General features: G+C 39.3%; 1 protein-coding gene across 6 annotated transcripts; it reads right to left on the bottom strand.

Moving 5' to 3' along the window:
- Nucleotides 1-705: 705 nt before the first annotated feature.
- On the bottom strand, nucleotides 706-10,974 carry HNRNPA3 (heterogeneous nuclear ribonucleoprotein A3). 6 transcript variants are annotated; one of them, XR_002161585.2, is made up of 12 exons: nucleotides 10,754-10,910; nucleotides 8,497-8,619; nucleotides 8,262-8,408; nucleotides 7,969-8,179; nucleotides 7,553-7,642; nucleotides 7,377-7,469; nucleotides 7,215-7,295; nucleotides 6,575-6,718; nucleotides 5,336-5,458; nucleotides 5,169-5,240; nucleotides 2,463-5,076; nucleotides 706-2,379 (listed from the first exon to the last, which is right to left on the bottom strand). XR_002161585.2 is itself a non-coding variant. In XM_011285397.3 (11 exons), the coding sequence occupies exons 1-10, from the start codon at nucleotides 10,823-10,825 to the stop codon at nucleotides 5,188-5,190; spliced, it is 1,071 nt and encodes a 356-aa protein (XP_011283699.1). In that variant the 5' UTR covers nucleotides 10,826-10,974; the 3' UTR covers nucleotides 706-5,076; nucleotides 5,169-5,187. The 6 variants fall into 6 exon arrangements, 5 of the variants coding, with proteins under 5 accessions (XP_011283699.1, XP_011283697.1, XP_011283698.1 ...); XM_011285397.3 differs by having other exon boundaries at nucleotides 706-5,076; nucleotides 10,820-10,974; XM_011285395.3 differs by having other exon boundaries at nucleotides 706-5,076.
- Nucleotides 10,975-24,521: the final 13,547 nt, after the last annotated feature.

Here is a 24,521-nt window from a genome sequence, read left to right as displayed (position 1 = left end):
CTGGAATTATAAGGTACTTACTGCTGCAGAGTAAGACCACTGCACATACCACGAAAACCAGTGTTGAAACCAAACCCAAGCAAAATGCGTTGCAATTCTAACAGCTAGAATTCCTTACATGGCTACAACTCCTATTCAACATGTTCTTAATAGCTACTAATGCTAAGAATCCAAATATTTGTGCTACAAAGTTTCCCTAAAAGTCACAATTCTTAAAACTCTACCCACCAAAGTTCTTGCTTTAACAGAGGACTATTACCACCTTTATTTGGATAAAAATGCAGTATTCCAGTCTGGCTGAATTTCCTGTTTTCTCCCAGTCCACCCTCACACCACACAATACTCAACCAATCCACTGAAACCCAATTCATCCAACAGCTGAAACCCCTTCATCTTTCCTATCTTTTCAGTCATTTAAGTACCCTTAACTGCATTTTTTTTTTTAAGTTCAGATTCCTCACTTAACACCCAAGCATCTCATACACTGGTATTCAAGACTTAAATCCTTAAGCAACAGGCTTTCAGTTCATTTTCTGTCCTCATTTCCAGTGTCATGTATGTTTCCCACTGAATAGAATCCATAACCTTGAACTGCTATGTAAAGGCTCATTTCAAGTTTCCCATTATTTTATTACTAATAAAGTATGTAATATTCACCTAGAGTGTTTAAATCACACAAACACTGGAAAGCAACAAAACAACACACACATTTCTAAAAATATTTTAATGAAAAAGTTATCTTTCTGTAAACATTTCATTAATACTACAAATGAAACATTTGAATCCATTACAGACCACCTCTTAAGTCTTAAAAATCAGGATAAAACATTGAAATTTAAAAGTAATCTTGAGTATTATATAGGCTAACAATCCTTTCATTACCCCTGCCATTAACTTGCTTATTCAACTATTTGTGACATTCAATTATTGGAACTCCGATACTGTCCCTTAATTAGAAATGTTTCAAGTTGTGACATACCAGAACTCTTAAAACCAAGCCTATTCCAACCGTTCAGTTCCTTAACAAATGATCTTTAGTACCAAATTTTCTTTTTTAGAACTTGAGTGTCTATCAGGCATTTTTTTTTTTTAATGTAGTGTGGGAAGCAATAACCTGTAAGTTGGTTTGACAAAATCTGTTAAAAAGCCTGGCTCAACCATTTTCCCCCTTCTAGAACTTCCTTATTTGGCTTACTGGTGCTATGACTAAAGAGCACATTTTTCAGAAATGACAGTGGAACTACATTTAAATAAAATCATTTTATTTCAAAAGAAAGGAGATGGACTGTAAAGAGTATTACCTATCTTGGTTAATTTGCTTCACACTAAAAGAAAATTTATCATTAAAAGACTATTATCTTCTTCAACACTTCATTTTTATGATGATGTGTGGAAATTTAGTCCTGATTTAGTTGGAGGAAACAGAGCCAACCATTTTCTGAGAATAAACTAAAACTACACCTATGTATTAACTTTGCAATTTAGAAACTGTTTTAAAAGCCTGTCCCCCAAGTTTTTTTCAAGTACATAAACATCAAATCTCAATTTTTCTGAAGTTGTTAAGTCCACCATGAGGCTTGAACTCACCCATGACCCCATGATCAAGAGTTGCATGCTATACAAACTGAGCCAGCCAAGCACCCCTCAAATTCTCAAATTTTTAATAAGCCCTTTGGGACAGTGATAATAGCCCTTATGAATGATCAGCAACTGATTTAGATAGTAATTTATATTTTAATTACTCTTTGGGAAATCTTTTAAGGGAGTATTAGCGTAATTAGGTCCCCCACTACTTCTGGTTAACTGATTAAAACACAAAAGAACCAAAATGTATCCTATTAGTTCAAGTAATTCCCTGGATTTATATGCAAGAGAACTTTATGAGGCCACTTGAATGAAGACCATTCTTCTATCACCTGACAATTTTGAAAGTTCATTCTAAGGTGTTTTTCATGGAATAAGGATTAGCAGCTTAATGCTTGTTACAAGTGTCATGCTTATTACAAAAACTTCACAAAATTTAAGGTTACTCATCAAAAATCAACTTTACCCTAAACACACCAACAATGAATTGTATATATGGGGCCATATCTGACTCAAGATAAATATTCATGGCTGTTGCAGGGCCTGAAACTGTTTAAAATGTGTTTGTTGGATGTGGTTCTAAAATGTTGGATCTGGTTCTGAAATAAAGTATTCAGCTGAGTAATTTTGCCAATGTACCTAATAGTTTCAAAATATGTCATATAAGTTTGTAGGGAAACAAATGGTGTCATGAGCTTTTACTGTGAGCTACAAACCTTACCCAGCCAGAAACCTTCGTATATAAGATGGTAGGAAAGACATTCCTCATTTAGGCAAGTAGGGTTCTCATTCAACCTGCAAATCAAAAAGATTACTCTTACCTTGCTTTACAAAAAATTACTCTTTAATTAGTGAAAAAATTCAAATTCAAGCCTTACCTAATGCTTATTGATTGCCCTTCCTTGCAGGTCTAAATGCTAGACCTAGTGACTGTGGCAACTATCTCTCATTGTGATGTTCCAAAAGGCGAAGAGCTCCTTCCTGCTAGACTTTCTTCGATATTTCAGTTGTAATAAGCAGATTTAACTAGCTTTTGGAAAGTTGCTCACTATCACCATAGTATCTTATGCCTTCACTTCTCTGTAGTTGAAGCTCTTGCTGCTGCCTTGTCATTCTTTATTTATGCTGACTTGTCCATACTCAAAAGGCTGCTGAAGTCCTGTCTTAGTGAGTCTCCTTTGATCCACACTGTGCTTAAAATGCACATCTTAGGTCCTTTAAAGCTGGTTAAATCGCTCTCCTCATGGCTTACTTTTCCACACTGTTCACAAGAACTAAGCTAATACAACTTATAAACAGGTCACATACACAGATTTCACCTGCTTATAGGTTGCAAACATCAACTTACTGAAAATATTTTCACTATTAAACTAGTTCCAGAACACAGAAAGTTTGTTAACAGTACAATTAACCTCATATGCCATTAAAGGATACTGTCAAGGTTGTGTCAAACATTTTCACAAACATAGAAACAGGAAATGTCAATCTCCCCCATTCCTTCAACCTTTATTATATGAATAAAAGAACTTGAGACAATTTAGCTCAATTTTAATAAAATGTTTCCCAAGCATTACTTTGACCAGGTACCCAGGTTTAAATTATGAACATTGACAGTGTCCATTTATATAACCACATTTGAAGTTGTTAAAGACTTAACCATTTTCTAATATTAGCCTATTTTCTACGCTGCTTATTCACATATGTCCGTTAACAAATGGAATGTTGTCTGTTACATTTATTGGTTTGTGAGTGTTTTCTGGAAAACTGCAGTATCTGTGAAGACCGATTTCCATGCTGGCATTGCATGCATCCAAATATTAATAATGCACAGAGGCACAGAATTAGAGCAACAAGAGAGCATATTCAAACACTAGCACGCCCCATTCCCCTTTTTATTGCTTGTTTTGCTTAGTACTTCTGAAAACAAAAATAATCTCGAATTCAACGTTCAACTGCCAAAGAAAGAGTAACAGCAGAGCACATACTCAGGGCTCGAATGAAATTGTAAGCACTAGCTGGCGCACAACAGTAGACATTGGTTTTTATATTTACGACCTTATCTAAAACTCTTCTCAACCAGGGTCTTCCAAACCAAACTGTTAACTCATACCAACATGATTTATATGTTCAAACATACATATGGAATAACAGTGTGTTCTTGTGGATTTTTAAGTGAGCAAAAACTCAGACTATTCAAATTTGAATTTGGGTCTCTGGGAAGTGAGAAGCTTGTACTAAGCAACTATGCTACACTTCTACTGTAGGAAGTCATTTGGGATGATTTTATCTAGACTGTCCTTGGTTTTATCCAGCAGAATACAGAGGGTACACACAGGAAAGCATGCCAGCCAGTTAAGGGTTCAACAATGCATGATTTTTATTCTCTTGCTTCTGAAAGCTTGTATCAAAAAAATAGATATATATTAAACCAAGGAAAATAACTGAAGACTTATGGGCCTCTTGTGCTTTAAAAAGGGAAAATAAGAGTAGCCACTAATTTGCTCAGATACAGCAGGCTTAGTGGTCCTGTTATTTTGAAAAGTTTTTAAGAATGGTTTTTAAGGGAAAGGGAAAACATCCACTACCCCTTTCCAGAATTTAAAGAGGGCAGTAGACATTCTTTACACCCAAATAAAACTATGGCAGTTCACATGTGACCATGGTGAATGTAGAATGGAGATGTTCTAAACACAGCTAGGACTCTCAGCAAAGCTAACACACTAAAATCATATGATTACATTTTGAAATAAAATGCACAAAAACCAAATAGGAATTTTGAGATTTTTCATTTGAAGGTAAATCTTAATGCTATTAAATTCACAAATATGCTAATTTAAATACCCAATTCTATTTATCTAAAACACACATTGCAAACATACAAATATCTATTCTCTCCACATGTCAGAGCCCATTCATTTCATGGTTTGGAAATGCAGAGAATAGATTCCCCTTAAACTGCAAGTCAGCAGGTGTTTCTTTACAGTTAACTTTAGCAAAATTCATACAAAATAGTAATTAACAATGATCTTCTTTACTTGTTAACTCACAAGGAAACACCTTCAAAACTGCATTTTGTTAAAGTTTCTGTACTAAAATGTAGAAAAACTGAACTACACAAATATTGAAAAGTTAAAAATTCCTTAATTTTTTATTCCTGGTACCACTACCACAATTTACAGGGCAATATACCTGATGTAATGAAAAGAAAAAGAAAAAGACAAAGCTACAACAGATAAAAGACCTCAGGAATGTACATCTAATTGACACTACATTGCATTAATCAATAGCTGCACTTTTTGCAAACTGTGGCTATGACAGTCCTGAACAAGAAGGGTTTCCTGTTTAAGCTGCAGTAACTTTTCTGACTATGGATCATCGTTCCTTCTGTGGCAGATTTTTACAGTTCCTCTAATGCATTTGGGACGACTGTCTCAAAGTAACCTGCAGCTTTCCTGACAACTCCTCGCTCTCTCTCCTGCTAAGAACTGTAGCCTGTTGAATAATACAGGATAAAAAAATTATTACACTCAGTGAACAGTTCCACATATTCTTTATCATCATGATAAAAATTTAAAGATACCTACCCTTTTCTTCTGAAAATTTTTAGAACCTTCTGCTACCATATCCACCACTTCCACCACCAGATCCATAACCACCTAGAAATACACAAGTTTTGTTTTAAAAATCTGTGTATGTTTTTAAATTAAGAAGTCTATGGAAAACTTAACCAGAAAAATAAAAAAGTACTTACCACCATAGGGACTGCCCGAGCTTCTTCCACCAAAACTGCCCCCCTTCATGGGTCCATAATTTGATTGCTGTTGTCCACTATAATTTCCAAAATCATTATAGTTCCCACCACCACCATAGTTACCTGAAATCACAAAAGTTTTGTTGGTGGTTGACCTATACAATTATTTTCCTCTTTTAACGTATGTACCCATTCTTGTGACAGCACACTTGGGAACACTTAAAATGCAACCCATTTGCAGTTTATAGAGCTACCAACTCTACCAACAGAGGCCCACTAGCAGACCTCAGGCATAAATAGGAGAGGAGGAATCAGTGAAGATGGTCCAGAAGAGCTCCTATGTCCGCATCAGATGTTATGCCCCAGTTCATGTTCTTGCCTTCATACTACTAACACCATCAGAAATGTGCTTGATTCACTCTAATTCTAATTAGTACAACTTTTATATCAATGACAAAGAACATACTCTGAATGAGCTACTCAAAAAAGAAGGGTGGCTCAATCAGGTAAGTGTCTGACTCTTGATCTCAGCTCAGGTCATGATCTTATGGTCCTGAGACAGAGCCCCACATGGGGTTCCACGCTTTCAGCATGGAGATTCTCTCCCTTGCTCTCTGCCCCTCCCCCACTCTCTAAAATTAAAAAAAAAAATCTTCAAGGGGCACCTGGCTGGCCCAATGGGTAGAGTATGCAACCGTTGATCTTGGGGTTTTGAGTCCAAGCCCCACACTGGGCACAGAGCTTACTTAAAAATTAAATAATTTAAAATGACAAAAACTTAAAAACCTTCTGTTGTTGACACATTAACATCCCAACAAAACTCAATGTATTCGTAACAAAGCTCTTCATCTACAGTATCATGGAATAATGACGAAACTGGATTATCTGAAATGTACCTGACATCAAAATTCAAAATACTCCTGTCACCTAAACCCTAGATGACAACTGATTTTTCAACGTGTCTGCATTTAATTTGCAGTTCCCATTTGTCCAATTTTAAAGTGCCTAGAATTAAGTTAATTCTGGCAATTACTAAAAATATGTCCATTTCGATTACATAACAGTTGAACACATTTTACCAATTTGCTAAGTAGCCAGCAAAAAAATTTGGTTTCATCACCCATCATTTGAGTATTTTCTAATATTATGATTTGACGAAACGCTACATTTTAACATTTTTTAAGACATCTGTAACGACCTATAAATGATATGGAATATTTAAAACAAGTAAAAGCTTACCACCTCCAAAATTTCCTCCTTCATTGTAACCATCATATCCTCCACCACCGCCACCATATCCACCTCCTTGGTTTCCATATCCTGGTCCACCGCCACCATAGCCTCCTCTACTACTATAACCAGGACCACCACCATAGTTGCCACCTAAAAAAAAAAAAAAAAAAAAAAAGTCACAAAAAAACCCACAAACGTACAGAGTCAAATTATTGAACTACATTTATATCACCACCAACCAACTGAAAAATAAACCAATGACTTAACACTCTAAAGGCTGGTAATACCTCATTAACACAGCATGAGAAACCTGGACTACTGTGAATGAAGATAAAAGCTTAAATATCTTTTCATACTAAAAAAAAAATTGTTCTACTTTTTTGAAGTTAAAGTTCACTGAAGAAAATAGTGAACAGTATCCACTGACACAGTCTGGCTCAACTGCTAGTACAATAAACATTATTAACCAAAGAGAACTAGCTGATGTTAAAAATTAAGGGGGGGGGGGGGAATCTGGTCTTTCATGTCAGTAGTTATAAAAAAATCACACTTTGTAATAAGCCATGGAAGTTTTCACTAAAATTCAGAATATAAATAAATGCTTAACTACCAATAAAGTCAAAACATCAAACAGTTAAAAACTTACCATCACCTCCAAATCCATTATATCCACCATCACCTCCTCCATAACTACCTCTGCTGCCACCACCTCCACCACCATAGCCTCCTGAGGAAAAGGTTATGAATTAAAAATAAATACTCCACTTAGCAAATTTTAGGTAGACACATTAAAAGATAACTATCTTACCTCTTCCACCAAAGTTTCCACCGCGGCCAAAGTTACCACCACCTCCAAAGTTTCCTCCACGACCCATAAAGTTGCCAGATCCACCTCCACGACCTTTAACATGGGCAAGGAAGATCTTTAAAAACCTTACAAACACCACTCACTTCTATTGTGTATATATACATTGTTCTACTCACCTCTTTGCGATCCAGCAGACTGCATTTCTTGTTTAGAAAGGGCCTTTTTCACTTCACAATTATGCCCATTAATAGTGTGGTATTTCTGAACTAAATTTTTTTTTAATCAAACAAACAAACAGAAGTTATTTGATGTTTGGAAAAGCACATATAAATGATAGCCTTTTTAAAACTCATTAAAATATCATCAAGAAGGTAGTGACTGAATGGGAATGAGGGAGTGTTCTGGAACAATAAATAAGGTTTATTTCTTGATCCGGATGCTGGTTACACAGGTGTAGTCATTTATGAAAACTGAACCATATGCTTTATATGCTATGAAACACAATACAAAACGATAAGCAGTCTGGCAAATCTAGCATAGCACAAAGGAACCTTTTGTTTTCTCATTCAAGCTCCAATAAATTCCTACTTACCAACAATTTTATCAACTGTATCATGATCATCGAAAGTTACAAAAGCAAATCCTCTCTTTTTTCCACTCTGCCTGTCCTCCATAACTTCTATGGTTTCAATCTTGCCATACTTTTCAAAGTAGTCTCTCAAATTATATTCTTCTGTATCTTCTTTAATACCACCGACAAAAATTTTCTTCACAGTTAGATGGGCACCAGGCTTTACAGAATCCTACGTATAAAAAATACGTGTCAAAAACCAAATTCAAATTCTTCAACAATTTCACACATTATGCAGCATAATATCAAAATACCTCTCTAGAAACAGCTCTCTTTGGTTCCACTACACGCCCATCAACCTTGTGTGGTCGAGCACACATTGCTGCATCCACCTCCTCCACACAAGAGTAAGTCACAAAACCAAAACCCCTGGAACGTTTTGTTTGGGGGTCTCTCATCACCTATAAAACAGAAGTTTTAAAGTACTGAAATACATCTGTACAGGTCCCACACCCCTTAACAACCTTTTTTTGTTCTTTGTTAACTTACCACACAATCTGTAAGTGTGCCCCATTTTTCAAAATGTTCTCTTAAACTATCATCTGTAGTTTCAAAGCTCAAACCACCAATAAACAGTTTTCTCAACTGCTCTGGTTCCTTTGGATCATGGCCCTGAGAAAACAAATACATGTTAATTATTTCTTTGAGCGGATGAATTGCTAAGGTGCACAAAGCTTTAATCTGCTACAAATGATAAACTCACATCAAATTCCTGTACCATTAACACTTTGTCTAATTAAAAACTGGAGTAAGATCACGCATCAACTGATTAAAGGTACCAACACCAAAAAATTCTGTAGCCAGTCTTTCAAATGCCAACATCACTTCAACTACATTGAAGTCCAAGAAAACTTCAGAATCAAAAGTCCCTTAACTTTAGACTTCAAATAAAGTATCTGGGGACAGAGTTTAGAAGTTGCTACTGGCAAACTATTCTTTAAGAAACCAATGTGTTGGGGCGCCGGGGTGGCTCAGTCGGTTCAGCGTCCGACTTCGGCTCAGGTCATGATCTCGCAGTTTGTGAGTTCAAGCCCCGCGTCAGGCTCTGTGCTGATGGCTCAGAGCCTGGAGCCTGTTTCAGATTCTGTGTCTCCCTCTCTCTCTAACCCTCCCCTGTTCATGCTCTGTCTCTCTCAGTCTCAAAAATAAATAAACGTTAAAAAAAAAAATTAAAAAAAAAAAAAAAGAAACCAATGTGTTGTAGAAGCAGTATTCCATCCATGCCATTTATTTTCATGTCTTCCCTCCTCAGTCTACGTTTCAAGCATTTAATTTTAAACCACAAAACCGTGAAGAAAAACTTAAAGGTTCTTAGTGGTAAACTTTTAAAAATTCATCAATTTCAAGAAAATCAAGATGTTAAAACAGGTATTCCTCAATACCAGGCTAAACCAGCACTCTTCCTCCAAAAATTACAAAAAGAAACCCACCATTTATCTTGATCGCTTTCTATAACCAATCTGTATTTGCACTTGTATCACATGGCAAAAATTTCAAAAACATAGGATCACAAAAAGGACAAGTTACATTAAATATAGTATGTAATGTTCGACAAGAATGGAGAACAAAACAAAACGAGATTTAAAAAAATTAAGATGTGATATGGACTGAATTGTTTTGCAATTTAACTAGTTCCTTAATACAGTTACATGAACTGCCATTTAATGCATGCATTAAAATTAATTCATCCAAAGTCCTTAAATAAAGGGGCTCACATTTACATTCTAATGTCTTCGTGTGTCTTCCAAAGTAGAGATGTTAAGGCATTTAATATGAAAAGACTGTCACATGCTAGAAAAAAATGTTAAATGATTAATAGCCTAAAGCACCATTCACGTAATCTTTTCAAATCTTGGTTAACAGCATTTAATCGACAAAACACAAAGATGACCAAAAAAAAACTTATAACCGCATAAAATTATCTCAAACACAGGAAAAATTCAACTGTGGTTGCAATCCTCTACAACAAAAATCAAAGAAACCATTACAGCCAACCCACAAGGCGCGAAAATACGTATAATTCTAAGTACTTTAGCAAGAACAGTAAATCAGGAAGTATTCTAAAGCAGCAAACTTTTTAAAAATTTCATTATTGTCAACTGGGTGCTGCGAAGAAAAAAACAGGAGAATTAAATTCTCGTCGCCTTAAAAATATCTGAAAGGACGAGAAACGCGCGGGCATAACTTCAGCGAAAGCACTAGGCCCCAAGACCCAAGAACGTTTGTGGCATTTTCTGCCGGGCCGCCTCCTCCCCGCTTCCTTCCAATCCCGCGCTCTTTCCCGGCGGCGGAGCGAGGCGGCGGCCATTGCGGCCCAATGCGCCATTTCGTAACGCGGCAGCGGATCAATGTCAATGTGGCCGCCGCCCGGCTGCTCGCTCGCCCGGATGTGACTGCTCGTCCCCTCCCCTCCCCCACCGCCTCCTCCCAACCGCTCCCGCCGAGGCCCGCCATGCCGCCCTCGGCCTTGGATCCGAGGCCGCGCGGCCTGCCGGCCAGCTCCTCTCCCGAGATCTCCCCAGCCACGCAACGCCTCCGAGGGACCACCTGTGCAGCCGAAGGAGAAGGCAAGGGGAGCGAAGGGCCCCCAGAAGGCCTCCGAGGCCCGCTCCCCTCCCCCTCCCACCGCCCGTCTCAACGCAGAGCGCGGGACGGTCGACACGGTCCACCCGGCCTCCCCGCTCCCACCGAACTAGGCCCCCCACGCCGGCCACTACCCGTCAACCCCCCGCTCTCCCCCTAATACCTCCTCCCCCCGGCGGCGGCGGCGACGGCCGGAGTCGGGCTGGGGGCGACCGGGCGGCGGTTTTACCTCCATTTTGAGACCGGACTCGCCTCTTCCAACTCGAGTTCAATATGGGACCGAGAGGAAGAGGCGGGGCTAGTCATCACGTGACGCGCTTTCCGCGCGCCACCGGCCTGTGGGGGAGGGGCAAGTTCGGAAGGGGGCGTGGGCAACTAGGCGCGAAGAGGGAATGGACGAGCGGGTTGGCGGGCGGGGAGCGGGGGCGGGCCGGTCCGCGGGAGCGCGCGCGCCTCGCCAACTTCCAGTGCGGTGCCGCCTTTTCCGACGTTCGCGCCGGGGCTCAGGCGGGGACGTCAGCTGGGACTCAGCCAATAGCGAGCGCCCACGTCGGGAGAATGCCTCGTGACCGCGCGTCACCGGAGAAAAGGCTTTTCTCTTTCTTCTCGCGCTTTTTTCCCCTCCCCCACGTAGGCTTCTCGGTTTGCTCTTACGAATTCATTTCATTCCCGTGCCTGAATAAAACCGCACTTTTCTCACCTGTGCTTTAAGGTTGCAAGAAAGCCCTGTGGGCCCCTCGGCATCTCCTCGCACGTTTCCACATGCCAGAGACCAGATTCTGTGACTGCGATGCCCACTGTGAGGTATCCCTGCGACCCCGACATGTGTGATTCATAGGCACCTTGGAAAGGCCTCAAAACGCGGCTGATCTAGTGAAATTTCACCCTTAATGAGCTGAGGCAGGACTGGTCGAGGTCAGTTCATTAGGTACTCACTGAACTTAAATCCATCGCCACAGATTTCTAACTGGTTAACGTGGAAAGCTGAAACAGCTGTTCTCGTGGACGTAATTTCAGGAATGATTTACAAGATTTCTAAAAGGGTGGTCAGTTAGGCTTCTTTTGCGCGAGTGATCTTTATCTTAATGTTTCCAACTCGATTTTGAAGTATAACGAACGAGACAGATAGAAAACCGATCTAATAATCCTTTATGTAGTGAAGTGATTTTACATCATTCGACCTTACTGAGCTCTAGTTTTAGTTTTTTAAATGAAAAATGGAGGTGAGTCTCCAACACCTATGGGAGCTGTAAATTAATAATCTACCTATCCGTGTCTAAACGAAGGTACTGATAAAAGTGGCCACAATTGGCAAGTCTCCTATCCTAAGAAATGCCCGGTATTTTAATGTAACGATCCGTAAAGAAGCAGTCAGCCACTTTAGAATTGAGCAAGCGCTCCTTTGGAAAGATTAGAAATCTAATCAAATATATTATATAAATCGCTTGAAAAACAGTTTGTGTTAAATAGGGAATGGTGGGCTTGGAGTTTGGAAAAGGGAGCACAAAGAATAAGAATTTGTTGATGTTTATCTAGCGCTGCCAAGTGGAACAGGTGTTTTATTTAGGAGGCATGAACAAAAAGTACTCTGTTCTGAGGCAGAACCCAGTCACCAGGCCTTAATGTAACTTGGATGAAATAACCCTCTAAAGTAGCCTCTTCCTATTATGACTCCACATCACAAGCAAACCATTATGTATTTTTATCAGGTACTCCTGATAGCCAACAAGAGTAGTTAAGACATTCAGAAAATATATACCCTTAGTGTCTGGTTAATACATCAGGCTTTGTGAGTTTGATTATTGTGAAATAGTCATGAATAACTTGGACAATTCTGAGTAGTTAGAAAAACACAAAGGGGCGCCTGGGTGGCCCAGTCAGTTAAGCGGCCTACTTCAGCCAGGTCACGATCTTGCGGTCCGTGAGTTCGAGCCCCGCGTCGGGCTCTGTGCTGACAGCTCAGAGCCTGGAGCCTGTTTCCGATTCTGTGTCTCCCTCTCTCTGACCCTCCCCTGTTCATGCTCTGTCTCTCCCTGTCTCAAAAATAAATAAAACGTTAAAAAAAAATTAGAAAAAAGAAAAACACAAAGTTAAAGACTTCTTCACTTAGGAAGGTAGTGTCTACACCAAGATACCTAAGAGCCACTGCAAAGGTCATCAAGAAGACTGATCACTTGGGGCGCCTGGCCTGCTCAGTCGGTACAGCATGTGACTATTGATCTCAGGGTCACGAGTTCAAGCCCCGCATTGGGCATTGAGCTTACTTAGGAAAAAAACAAAAAAAAACCTGATCACTTGGCTTCACCATAGGGCATGTTTGTCTAGGTGTTTGCTAACCAAGTTAGTTCTAATTAGTAATAATAATCATAATTTGCTATTATTCTTTTTTTAATTGTATTAAATTCTTATATTCATATGAGAAATGATGGGGGATGGGGTATTAAGTACTTCCATCCAAGAATATGATATGTCAGTACATTCATTCACGTCTTTTGTCCTTGAGTAAATATGGATTCCTCTCTTTGGATTTATCCAGGTTTGCTGTTAAGTGATTTTTCGACGTTAGCTATTTGTTATGCTTTTGTCTAAGTTTACCCTCCGGCCCTGGAGCCACATAGTATTTCATACAAATATCCATGCTGGAGTACTTGACCCTGTTGGATACAGACTTAAACCTTGGCCACTGTACACTGTAGCCCTGGCACTCTTTGAAATGTGAGAAAGAGAGAAAGAAACTATACGGTGTGGGAAGCAGGGGACAAGGTCCTAGGGTGAGATGAGATGGCAGACACACTTTATAAAGAAATTATATCAGGGCCTCTCAACATCTTTCATATCATAACACATACAGAAAAGGATAATTTTTGCACAGCAAACTAGTAACATAAAAGAAGAGATTTGGAGGCATCTAACTGATGGTAAAAAAAAAAAAGTCATAGCATTATCTTTATATAATTATAAAATAAGTAATAATGCATTAGAGAATATATTAAAAATTAAATTAGAATAAATCTTTCAAATAAAAATTTTCCACATTTTTTAATGATCAACTTGATCATTAAAGATCATCCTGTGAATACATTTTGACATTAGGTTTTATGGTCGAAGTGGCTTTATGCAGTTTCTGATCCAGACTTCTTAATAATAAACTTCTCATATTCCAAATAGTAATTATCGGTGAGGGACTCTGATCACGTAAGTGGGTGATAGAATATTTAAAACCATTTTATACAACCATTCAAAATTTACAATTATAATTATATGCAAAGAATAACAACCCTTTTACTGACAAATGTCATATTGCAATTTCATAAGATAATGAAAATGGATTTGGAACCCAATAGTATATTTTTATTTCAGGATTTCCATATTGAAACTCTAGCTTTCAGAACATGCATGCATTGTCAACAGCTAGCCTGGACACCAGAAAAAGAATACATTGTTACAAAGGGATAGAAATAACCACTATATGTTAAGACAGATATGAAGGGCATTGCCTGGAGTTGAGCTCACTAGAAACCCCACTCTGTCCTCTTTCACCGTCTAACAGACCACCCCTGAGGCTGTGTGTTGTGACCCTTGGATATGTGGATCACAAATTTGAGCACTGGCTCCAAAATCTCCAGTTACTGATGGGCAGTGAGGTCCTTTGCATATGGATGCCCAAGTGATAGGCATCTCCTTGGCCATGCACATCCGACAGAACAGTAAGTGCTGGTTGTTGTCCACTGTGCTTGCTGCTGCTTTAGGATACACCCCAGACTGCTTTGCACAGGCTGCCCTAAAGAGACCTAAACAAGGCTGCTCACAGCCAGAGGTACTGGCCCAGAGGACTCTGGCTCTCCCTGGCCCTTCTTAATTGCCCAGTTGCAGGAGAAGTCAGTTTCTTAACCCACATCCAGGACACCAGCAGGCCAAAATGCAGTAGTTGGGAAGCCCTACCTAGATTGCATGCCTCATTTTGTGAATGAGAAAACTGTTATGCAGATCAAGGAATTGATTTTTTCCAAGATTAACAGGAAATGATGACAAAGTCAGAACGAAAAGAGAATGGAAATTGAATGAAAATATTTTGGACATGTAATTCTGAGAAAGGAGGAAGTGTAACATACTACAAGCTTTATCATCCACCACTATATTCAGAATATGATAATAGTTTTACTTCTCTAAAATCTTGGTTTTTAAATAAGGAGTATTTAAAGTAAAACACAAAACAAAATTCTCTCCCCTACAAATCCTATTACATAGATTTAACCACAGTCAACAACTTAGTGTCTCTCCATTTATATTTTCTTCTAGGCTTAATCAATGCCTTAAAAATACATGAACATGTATGTATAACCATAACTTTGACTTAGTTTAGGCTGCTTAACAAGATACCACAGACTGAGTGAATTAAAAACATTTATTTTTCACAGTTTTAGACTGGGAAGTCTATCAGACTGCCAGTATGGGTGGGTTCTTGTAAGAGCCCTCTTGCTGATTGCAGATGGCTGCCTTCTTGCTGTGTCCTCACTTGGAAGAGAGAGAGAGCTAGCTCTTGCGTTTCTTCTTTATAAGAACATTTATCCCATCACGAGGACTATACCTTAATGACTTAACTGTCTCCTAAAGGCCCCATCTCCCAACACATTGGGGGTTACCAACACATTGGGGATTAGGGTTCCAACATATGAGTTTGTAGGCAACACATTCAATCCATAGCATACCTCCTTAACCCAGGGACTGGTATTACTGCCTATCCCTCCTTTTTGGTGTTCTCCTACCTTGTCTTTATTTAGGACGTTGATTCTCCCCTTAAGGGTTCTCTCAGCTCCTCTCTGGTCCTTTCCTCCATTGTCTTCTCCCTCTGTTTACACAAGATTTGTAATACTGAGAACCCTCATGGAATTTGCATATACTTCCCAGGGAGGTTAAAGTAGTGGTCGATTTTGGTTTTTTTAGTTTTTTTGTGGGGGGAGGGGGGAATGATTGTTATTTAGCAATTCTTTTTAATTTTTAATTTTTTAAATTTTTATTGAAATCCAAGTTAGTTAACATATAGTGTAATAATGATTTCAGGAATAGAATTTAGTGATTTATCACTTACATATAACACCCAGTGCTCATCCCAACAAGTGCCCTCCTTAATGCCCATCACTCATTAGGCCATCCCCCCACCCAACCCTCCAGCAACCCTCAGTTTGTTCTCTGTATTTGAGAGTCTCTTATGGTTTGCCTCCCTCTGTTTTTGTCTTATTTTTCCTTCCCTTCCCCTCTATTCATCTGTTTTGTTTCTTAAATTCCACATATGAGTGAAATCATAGAATATTTATCTTTCTTCTCTCACTGACTTATTTTCCTTAGCATAATGCAGTCTAGTTCCATCCACGTTGTTACAAATGGCAAGATTTCATTATTTTTGATTGCTGAGTAGTATTCCATTGTGTATATACCACATCTTCTTTATCTATTCGTCAGTTGATGGACATTTGGGCTCTTTACATAATTTGGCTGTTGTTGATAGTGCTGCTATAAACATTGGGATGCATGTGCCCCTTTGAATCAGTATTTTTGATATCCTTTGGAAAATACCTAGTAGTACAATTGCTGTGTTGTAGGGTAGCTCTATTTTAAAACAAAAAAAATTTTTTTTTGAGCGAGAGAGCGGGCACAAGAGACCAAGGGGCAGAGAGAGAGGGAGAGAGAAAGAGATTCCTACGAGGGGCAGAGAGACACAGAGAGAGAGGGAGAGAGAGAAAAACGTGACTCACCTGAAGCAGGGCTCATGCTTACTTGAAGTGGGTCTCAAACTCATCTGAAGTAGGGCTTGAGTTCACCCAAAATGGGGCTAAAACTCATGAATGGTGAGATCATGACCTGAGCCGAAGTCAGATGCTTAACTGACTGAGCCACCCAGGTTTTTTGAGGAACCTCTATACTGTTTTCCAGAGTGGCTGCACCAGCAGCAGTGCAATTCCCATCAGCAGTGCAAAACTGTTCCCCTTTCTCTGCATCCTTGCCAATATCTGTTATTTCCTGAGTTGTTAATTTTAGCCATTCTGACAGGTGTGAGGTGTATCTCATTGTGGTTTTGATTTGTAGTTCCCTGATGATGAGCAATGTTGAGCATCTTGTCATGTGTCTGTTAGCCATTTGGATGTCTTCTTTGGGAAAGTGTCCGTTCATGTCTTTTGCACATTTCTTCACCGGATGATTTGTTTCTTGGGTGTTGAGTTTCATAAGTTCTTTATAGATTTTGGGATACTAACCCTTTACCCTATATGTCATTTGACAATATCTTCTCCCAGTGGCCAGTTCTGATTAGTGTGTTGAGATGATAGGATAGATCACACCCTCTTCCCCAACACACATGCACATACACACACATACACCAGGCACACCTCATAGGTGGGTGATTTAAAGGATGAGGAGGTAATTTGATATTAGAAGTATTAATGAATCATGCACAGTGATTATGTTCTTTCTCAGGTCCCAACTTGGAAATTTGAAAAAGCTAAAATCTTTGTAATAGGTTTTTCACAAATGACTTCCCTGTGTTTCCCTTGTCACATCTTCTGGAATGAATATCTGTGATTTCACCTATCTAGCATCCAGTTCCCTTCTAGTAATAGCACTCTGATTTTCCTATGAAACTACCCACTTCTCATTCTCAGACTACATGGTTCAGCAAGAACTGATACCATCCCTGACCACAGGGGCAGCATGTAATTTAGGCCTGGCCAATTGGAACATTGTATCCCTTTGTCACTGAACTAAGGAGTTTGCTCCTTGGTGAGTTACAAAGACTACACCAAATGGTGTTGTCACACAAAAGAAACTTTATTTGCAACAAATAAGGAGATCACAGGGAATAACTTCCAAAGTGTGCTCCCCAAGCAAGGGTGAGTGTGTTCCTTTCATTTAGGATTAGGGTAAATATTCAGAAAGAAGAGTTTTGTCATCCTATGTAGAGGTGAGCATAAGGTCATGCATACATACTTAGGAAACATGACTATACATGCATGGTATGTGATGTTAAGTTTGTGCTCCTCCTTGGGTGGACATTTTAACATTTATCTCCTCTAATGAAGTAGAAGTAACTGTTCAACACTCCATGGCTCTTCTGCAGAGGTCCATCTGTGCAGGTGAGTCATTGGTTGAACTCAAACTTGTCTGGGCCAGCAGGAGCTCTTCCTGTTGTTTGCCTGTAAAAGATAAGGTTAACATTCTTGTGAAGTAGTGGGGGTCATTGGGGGTCTTGCTGATGACACCTCTAAGCTATATTTATTGGTTTAAGATTGGACAAGTGAGCTTTTCATTGGTTCATTTGTTCACTCAACAAATATTTATTGAGCACCAGCCATATGCCTAAAAATATTTTAGGTGCTAGGGATACCTCACACGAAAGAGAGAGAGAGAGAGAGAGAGAGAGAGAGAAAAGACAACATTTATGGAGCTTACATTCAAACTGAGGGGAGCAGACAATAAACAAAATAAATTATATAGGAATAGAAAATAGCAAGTGCAGAGACCCTTGTTAAAAAGAAAAATTCAACTGAGTAAATTTTAAAGGTCGAATTGGGGAGCCTCTCATCTAGCAAGTAGAGGAGCCTCTTTTGAGGAGTTGTACAAACTGGAAGGCTTTTATAGGAAGGAGGATGGGGCAAGAAGTTATTAGCAAAAGAAAAGAGTTGTTTCTGGCAAGGTAACCTTCCCCTAGGAGGAAGGACTGGGGATATGGGGGAAGGTGTTTTATTAGGTGAAGTACCGTATCTTCCTTTAGGGGGAGATGGAGAGGACCCATGTGACAGTCTCTGGTGCCTACCAGAAAATTTCCAGATTGATTGGCTTAAAATTCCACTCCTGGAGAAGTTGAAACTGCAATTAAGTCTTGATTTGCTGTCCTGGGGCAAGTGACTCCATCTTGAGCCCCTGGTTTTCTCTCTCTTGTCTGGAGTATTTGAGCAAGGAAGCTCTTGAGTAGAAGCAGAGTGAGTGTGGAGAAGAGAACTGGAGTAAGATCAGAGGTGGTAAGAGATGTGATCATGAAGGACTTGTAGGAAATGGTTAAGAATTTTGGTTTTTACTGTGACAGGAGAAACCATTCGATAGTTTTGAGGCTTCAGTTTTTACAGGATTGCTCTGAACTCTATCAGGTAAAGCACTTACCTTTGTTAATTAAGGTCTGTTTTGGGAGTTTTATCTTGTCCTTTTTTTTTTTTTTAACATATTTTTGTTTCTTCAGTTTTCTTAACTCTTGTTACCTCTCCCAGTCTTGAGGGAATAGTCTTACATAGGAGATGAACCTTATCATTCAGCCCTGCCCTGGCTCTTGGTTGTCTTTCAAGTCTTTGTGATTGTCCAAATGGAAGCCAAATGTTACAGTCAGGGAAATGTGACACCAGACTATTAGGTTAGTTAGGCATGAACACTGGATTTATCCATGATGACAGTAGGACTTGGCATAAAGAAGGAAACTGTGGTAGATGCCACATCTTACATTAATACAGGAAAGTGAGAAAACACCTTGGCTAGAAATAAAATATAGAAAATAAGAGACTTTTTGTGGGATTTGATGCTAGGTAGTTGAAAGAAGATGGAAGGTGAGCTTTTGAGTCAGCAGATCCAGCTTCTAAAAGCTTAGTAGCTGTGGAAATAGTGATATATTCTTTAAAGGGTTAAATGAGATAACATTAAATGAGATAAAATGCACAAGTGTACTTACAATACAACACAGTGCCTATTTGGCACTCCACTGCATGGGAGGGATTTGGAAAGCCTCAGGTCTTTAAGGGAGACAACCCAGCTGCAATTCACATTCTACCCAGCATGAACTGAAATAAACTGGGGGTAGAGTTTATATATATTTATTATGTATCTTTTTATTATAGAAATTTTATTTATTTTTTTAAAGGCTTTTGGGGGGGCGCCTGAATAGCTTAGTTGGTTAAGCATCTGGCTCTTGGTTTCTGCTCAGGTCTTGATTTCACAGTTAGTGAGTTCAAGCCTCATATCAGGTGCTGCTCGTGCTCGTGCTCTCTCTCTCACCTTCTTTTCCAAAAAGAAAGTTTATTTATTTATTTTGTGTGTGAGAGAGAATGGGGGGTTGGGGAGGGGCAGAAAGAGAGGGAAAGAGTCCCAAGCAGGCTCCACACTGTCAGTGCAGAGTACAATGTGGGTCTCGAACTCAGGAAATTGAGAGATTATGACCTGAGCCGAAGTCAGATGCTTAATTGACTGAGCCACCCAGGTGCCCCTATATAAATTAAAAAAAATACAGAAAAGTCGAAAGAACCGTATGAAAATCACCTTTTATACCTACCAACTAGATTCAACAATTGACCATGTGCCATATATTTTTTGTTTTTCTATGGAAATAGAGTACAAACGTGATACTTTTCCCTTAGTACTTGAGCCTGCATGAGCTAGAAATAAGGACATTCTCTTCTATAGTCACATTACCTTGTTTTTTTTTTATTAAATATTTTATAATCAGTTGCAGTCATTATTCCTTTTGATATGTAAATTGCCCCAAAGTTGGCTTCTATGTCCTTTGTGTCATGCCCCACTAGTCTTTTTTTTTTCCCTTAAGATTTTTTATTTTGGGGGGGGGCGTCTTGTGGCTCAGTTAGTTGGGTGTCCAACTTCAGCTCAGGTCATGATCTCATGGCTCTCTGCTGTCATTATGGAGCTTGCTTTGGACCCTCCATCTCCCTTTCTCTCTGCCTTTCCCCCTCTCAAATATAAATAAACATTTTAAAAAAGATTTTTTATTTTTAAGTAATCTCTATACCCAACTTGGGGCTCGAACTCACAACCTCAAAACCAAGTCACATGCTCTATTGACTGAGCCAGCCAGGTGCCCCAGGCTGGCACTAATCTTAAAGAGTTTACTTGAATTCTCTCTTAGGTGCATTTGAATTGTATTAATCAGAACAAACTGGAGAGGGTGGAATTTTAGGCAATATGTGGAAAGATTGGGGGACGAGGAAAGGGAGAAAGTGGCTGATATGTATGTGAGCCAGGAAGATTGTCCTAAAGTCCTAGACTCATCCTGAACTGGGGAATCATCCCTTCTTTCACATTCACAGCCCAAGATTCACCAAAAGCTCTATTGCTTTTCAGAATTTATCTGCATCAGGAGGCTGAAATTAGTATGTGACAGTTTTACTTGTTTGTAAATTAAGAACTGTCTATGTGTTTGTGTAGGAAGAGTCAAGAGAATATAACCCAAATATAATTAATTAAAATTAAATGTGCAGGGCACCTGATTGGCTTAGTAAATAGACTGTGCAACTCTTGGTCTCGCCCGGGTCGTGAATTGAAGCCGCACATTGAGTGTAGAGATCACATAAATAAATAAACAAACAAACACTAATTTAAAAAAATTTAAAGGGAAATAGTTATCAGTAGCAATATGGGACATTAAATGAGGAAAGTATGTTGTTAAAAATAAGACAATAGACCTGAAATGGAGTTGTTTAGGCTAAATTCTCCCAGCAATCCAAGACTTGATCACAGTTTCACTCAAGCAGAAATGTACTCCTAAACCAGTCAATCGGGAATCATCTGATCAGCACTATTTAGGTAACATAGGCCCCTGCCATCCCTTAAAGGAAGGTAACCTTGTGATAACCAACCTGTTCTTTTGCCTAGTATAACTTCCTCATGTCTGCTCCCTCCTGCCAATATAAAAATCTTTCATTTTGTACAGCTCTTTGGAGCACCTTTCTTTTTGCTAGATTGGACACTGTCCCATTTGAATAGACTTTTGCTCAAAATTCGAAAATTTTAATATGCCTTGGAGTGCCTGGGTGGCTTAGTGTGTTAAGCATCCGATTCTTGATTTCGGCTCAGGTCATGATCTCACAGTTCATGAGATCTAGCCCCATGTTGGGCCCCTGTGCTGACAGTGTGCAGCCTGCTTGGGATTCTCTCCCTCTCTCTCTGCCCCTCCCCAGCTCATGAGTGTGCAGGTGCACACACACACACACACACACACACACACATACTCTCTCTCTCTCTCTCCCTCTCTCTCTCTCTCTGTCTCACAATAAATAAATAAATAAACATAAAGAAAATAAATCTCAAAAAAATTTTTTTAAATATGCCTTGTAATATGTATAGTGACAAGAGACTTCTGTCTGAGATGTTGAGAGAGCATACATTTGGAAATCCAGCTGTCCTGCACCTCGTTCCTTCCATGGTCTTCTGAGCTCCCGCTGACAACAAATCCCACAGCTTGGGGTTATTGTAGCTATCCCAAGGGAAAGCTACGTCTTAAGAAAATTTCTTGTGATAATAATACTTAACCTAAAGCAAACATTTTCCAAGGGTGGGAATTTGAGTCATGGAGGCAAGTCAGTGGAGGAATTGGTTTTGGACAGTGGTTCTTTTCGTAAGTCACCACCATAATAGCTACTTCCTATTCTGCTACCTATCTCTCTGGCCCTGGCTACAATCTTATCCGTATATGGCTGTGAACACGTAGAAGGTAGAGAAGATTAAATTACCCTGAGTTATGCAATCTCCTCTCTTATAGAAGAATGGACAAATGCTCTCATGTTTCTGCAAATGTAGTAATGCTCAAGACATATTTGATGGAGGACATTTAAATAACTCTCTGTGAGGGATTGAAAATGGAAGACACTTAAGACTGCCAGTCTTTTCAATCATCCCCCTATCTCTTTTCATTTTATTTACTTAGATTCCCACATGCGTTTTAAATCCTTTTGTTTTATGTGCTCATTTTCATTTCCCTGTATTTCCCTTTCTTCTGGTTCATCTGGTCCATTTACTATCATTGCCTTAGTTAATATCCTGGGATCTAGTGTCATGTGCTTCCCACCAAGAACATTTTCATACTTCAGTTTTCCTAAAATGGAGCTTTGGGATTTCTTCATTTAGTTAAATTATTTCCTGGAGACAAAATATGAAAGGGATTCTGCTAATCCTACACACTATATAAATTATACATACTCTTAGAGAACAAATAATATGTAAACTAAACAAGGATGTAGGTTTCACAGGCTTACATGTAATTCAGGTGTTCTCTCTCTGCTTTGTTACATGGAGTAGCTAAAGTGGTGTTGGTCCCAATCTCTGGTTCTCTCTCTTTCACCTTAGAGTTCTGCTCAAAGTCTCTCTCTGTAAACGGAATCTTGGTATGGGCTACTAAGAAGTCACTTCTCCTTAAGGAGGGCACTTATGTCGTATGTAAGTGATGAATTACTGAATTCTGCTCCTGAAACCAATATTGCAATGTATCTTGACTAACTAAAATTTAAATTAATAAAAAAGTTGCTTCTCCTTGTGCCCACATCATTGAATATAGATAAAACCATGTACCAAGAGAAGTGATTTTATTTACAATTATTCAGCTAAGCAAACAAAATATGCTGGTTACCATGGCAGTGTGTCTTACATTCCTTAACCTCCAGAAGTATACATAAAAATTAGAAAATAGAATAAAAAGAAGTAAGTATGGGAAGAGGCAGATTATTATAAGGCTTAAGGGTGGGCATCATTCTCTTTATTCCCTTAATAGACATTTTTTTCTGGCACTTTATTTTCACTGTGGTAAAATACATATAACATAAAATATACCATTTTAGCTATTTTCTTTTTTTTTTTTTAATTTTTTTTCAATGTTTATTTATTTTTGGGACAGAGAGAGACAGAGCATGAACGGGGGAGGGGCAGAGAGAGAGAGGGAGACACAGAATCGGAAACAGGCTCCAGGCTCCGAGCCATCAGCCCAGAGCCTGACGCGGGGCTCGAACTCACGGACCGCGAGATCGTGACCTGGCTGAAGTCGGACGCTTAACCGACTGCGCCACACAGGCGCCCCTTTTTTAGCTATTTTCTAAAATGTTTATTTATTTTTGAGAGAGAGAGAAAGACAGGATGCGAGTGGTGGGGGGAGCAGAGAGAGAGGGAGACACAGAATCTGAAGCAGGCTCCAGGCTCTGAGCTATCAGCACAGAGCCCAATGTGGGGCTCAAACTCAAGAATTGTGAGATCATGACCTGAGCTATAGTTGGATGCTTAACCAACTGAGCCACCCAGGCACTCCCCACCTACCCATTTTAGTCATTTTTAAGTGTACAATTCAGTGGCATTAATTACATTCACAATGTTGTATAACCATCACTGCTATTTCCAAAATTTATCTACTACTGTAAAGAGGAACTCTGGAACCATTAAACCATAACTCCCCTTCCTGTTCCACCCTCCTCCCAGCCCTGATAATCTCAAATCTACTTTCTGTCTCTATGAGCTTGTCTGTCATTTAAAAAAAAAAAAAAAAAAGTTTATTTACTTATTTTGAGAGAGCGCACTGTGTGCATGAGCAAGGGAGGGACAGGGGGAGAGAGAATCCCAAGCAGACTCCATGCTCAGTGTGGAGCCCTTCTCGGGGCTCTGTCTCAGGACTGTGAGATCATGACCTGAGCTGAAATTAAGAGTGGGACAATTAACCAACTGAGCCACCCAGGTGCCCTATGTCATTTTTAAAAGATGAACTTTGGTGGCTATGTGGATGGGAAATATGGCATGAGGAATGCAAAGGAACAAGACTTAACTCTTTTCCTTCAAGTAACTTAAAAGGGATAACACTTTGAAAACCATTTACAGTGCCCTTCTCTTTTGCTTTCCTTAGAATGCAATCTTTGCTCTAGTTGGCAGAAGTGTGGATCTAGCTGGCAGAACTGGGAAATTAGGATTTGAGATGGAAAGGACACAAAAGAAAAAGCTACATGATATTCAACTTCTAAAAGCAAAATAGTATTATGCATGTCAGTAGGCTTGCATGCTGAGTTTTTATCTCAAGAAAGGATTTTTCCAAATCCTTTTAGTATTCGCTGGCTGAATCGGAAGGAACCAGCACCTAAAGTTCTGTGGTGTATAGAGAGGCTACTCTTGTGTTTATATTAACAAAGCCACAAGTC

The sequence above is a fragment of the Felis catus genome, chromosome C1, assembly GCF_018350175.1.
Source record: "Felis catus isolate Fca126 chromosome C1, F.catus_Fca126_mat1.0, whole genome shotgun sequence".
In the NCBI taxonomy this organism is placed as follows: Eukaryota; Metazoa; Chordata; class Mammalia; order Carnivora; family Felidae; genus Felis; species Felis catus.
Note: the sequence above shows the minus strand (reverse complement) of the source record. Positions and strands in the feature narration are given on the sequence as shown.